This window comes from Lactuca virosa, chromosome 7 (assembly GCF_052849685.1).
Source record: "Lactuca virosa cultivar CGN04683 chromosome 7, Lactuca_virosa_CGN04683_v6, whole genome shotgun sequence".
NCBI classification, from domain to species: Eukaryota; Viridiplantae; Streptophyta; class Magnoliopsida; order Asterales; family Asteraceae; genus Lactuca; species Lactuca virosa.
Window position 1 is genome coordinate 129,040,569 of NC_136432.1, and position 2,284 is coordinate 129,042,852.

Below are 2,284 nucleotides of genomic sequence, written 5' to 3' on the forward strand. Positions count from 1 at the left end.
CCTCTTTTTACACATCACCCCCTTTACTTTTCCCTCTCTCTTCCGCATGGGATCAACCAAATTCCCAACGTCACTATCTCTCCCTTTCAACCCCTTTACTTTCTTTCTTTCAAATTCTTTGAACTAATAAAATTTCTACATCATTTTTTTTAATCTTATTTCTTGACAAAAATAAGGACATTCAATATCAACCATACGTTTTCTGGGTCGGGAATTCGGGTATTTAATTTGCCAAGATAACTGAATTATACGACATTCATTGAATCACTTGACAAAATTTATAATGTTTAATTTAGTATATAAACAAAAATTGTTTACCAAATATTAAGAATAATCCAAAACAAAAGAAAATAACAAATTCAGAAAACTAAGCCACTAGCTATGGCACGATTGGTACTCAAATGAGTAGTTTCGTACACAGGAAGCTCCTCACAATATTGATCATTCTTGAAAACGTTCAAGTGATCGAGCTCAAATAAGTCTGAGCTAGTGTCACTTGCCATGTCATCATCCTCGTCATCTTCTTCTTCTTCATTGTCATTCTGTCTTGTTGGAATTTGTATAAGATTTGATTTTTCTGTTTTCTGCCATTGAAATTTCTGAAAATCTTGCTCCCCCCTTACGTTTTTCTGACTGCAAGAACGAGAATTTTCATCAACAGTTACACTCTCTGGATAAAACCGAACTGTTCTTCGCATTCCATTGTTGAGTTGCTCTCTTGATCTTGGAGAGTTTTTACTTAAACATGATCGAGAAAATGAAGAGGCTGTTGAACACGTAGATACATTTGTTGATTTTGATGATCTTCCTGTTCGGATTTGAGTTCGATCTTCAAAACCCGAATCTTTTGATTTCTTTGAATGCCCATTTGGGAAAAGGGCGTTCAGAAAGTTTGTTAGCCGACCTCCTGGTGAGATCGGTTGCTTTACTTTCTTTAAACTTGTGTAGATCTTCAAAGCCCGGGTTTTCGACCGGATTAGACCAAAAGTCTGGTCTGTTTTATTTGTTTGATCTTCATCAAACAAATAAAATTCGTTCTGCTTTTTAAGAGCAGAACGTGGTGAAATACTGGTTTTCACCTTGTTGAAAGGACCGAAACAAGAAGGTTTGGGATTCGCCACTTCAGCTTCCGAATACCATCCAAAGCTTGAATCGGAAGAACTTGAACCAGAACTAAAGAACATTGGGTCATTATCATGTATCGTTTTCCGATCAAATTCCGGCAATGAAGTAGGCCTTCTGCCACCTTTTGAGACATTCTTATTAACTTTCATTTCCATCCATTTATCAACCAAACAAGCTCGCCGGAAACTTGCTACTTCTTCATCCTCCACCGCACTGCTACTCTTAAATCTACCGCGACCACCACAGGCGGTGTCACCGCCGCCGCTTTTGATGCTCTGTTTCTTTGCAGCTTTCTGTTTGCGTAGCTTAAATTCACCAAAACTCTCGTCGCTTCCGTCAATGGAACGGTAGATTTCGTCAAGAAGAGTGGAAGAAAATGATGGGTTTTTTGTATTTCTCCGTGATTTGTCTTCTCTAAGTATTTTATCCCAATCATATATGTCGGCCATAACTATGTAATCGGAAGGAAACTGGAAAAAAGAGGTAGAGAGAGAAGGAAAGGAGAATGAAGTGAGAAGTGGGTTTTGATTTTCTAGAGAGAGAAATGAAGGCTTGAACGAGAATGTATGATGAAGATGAACAGGGAAGGAGGAAGACTTTATAGAGTAAGATGCGCGCGTGCATGGTGAGTGCCAATTTGCTTAAGATGTGCATTTGATTATGATCGCAAAAAGAAAAAGACAAAATTGCCCTTATTTATCTTACGATATTTTCGGAATGAAAAATATAACATTTAATTTACAAACGTTTTAAACTTTAAAAAAAATAAATAAATAAATAAAAATCATCTAATTATACTCTTAAAAATTGGTCACAGATTAAATTTATTATATATGTTGATAATAATAACACATTGTTGCATGAATTAATACAAATTCAATTTGATTATATAAATTGATAAAAAAAAGGAAAGTAATTTCTTAAATTGGTAAAAAAAAATTATGGTTACTTCAATTCAAGGGTGTCAAGATCGGGATCATAAGTACGATTGTTTTCGGGCTTGCAAGATTGGGATCGAGATCCTAAGATCGCACAAAATAAATCATAATTTTAATTTATAATTTTAAAACATGAAAAATATTTCAAACATTCGATTTTTCGTTTAAAAGTTATAAAAGCTTTCAAATATTAATCATAAGTCACGACACAAAATGATAAA

At 34.8% G+C, this 2,284-nt stretch overlaps 1 protein-coding gene across 1 annotated transcript; it reads right to left on the reverse strand.

The window, feature by feature from the left end:
* Positions 1-268: 268 nt before the first annotated feature.
* On the reverse strand, positions 269-1,682 carry LOC145123528 (protein BIG GRAIN 1-like B). Its single transcript, XM_079058738.1, has one exon. It carries the CDS (start codon positions 1,572-1,574, stop codon positions 360-362), a length of 1,215 nt encoding a protein of 404 aa, XP_078914864.1. The 5' UTR covers positions 1,575-1,682; the 3' UTR covers positions 269-359.
* Positions 1,683-2,284: the final 602 nt, after the last annotated feature.

What these genes read in the sequence shown, in the direction of transcription:
- LOC145123528 (XM_079058738.1), bottom strand. Translation starts at nt 1,574, where the DNA reads ATGGCCGACATATATGATTGGGATAAAATACTTAGAGAAGACAAATCA.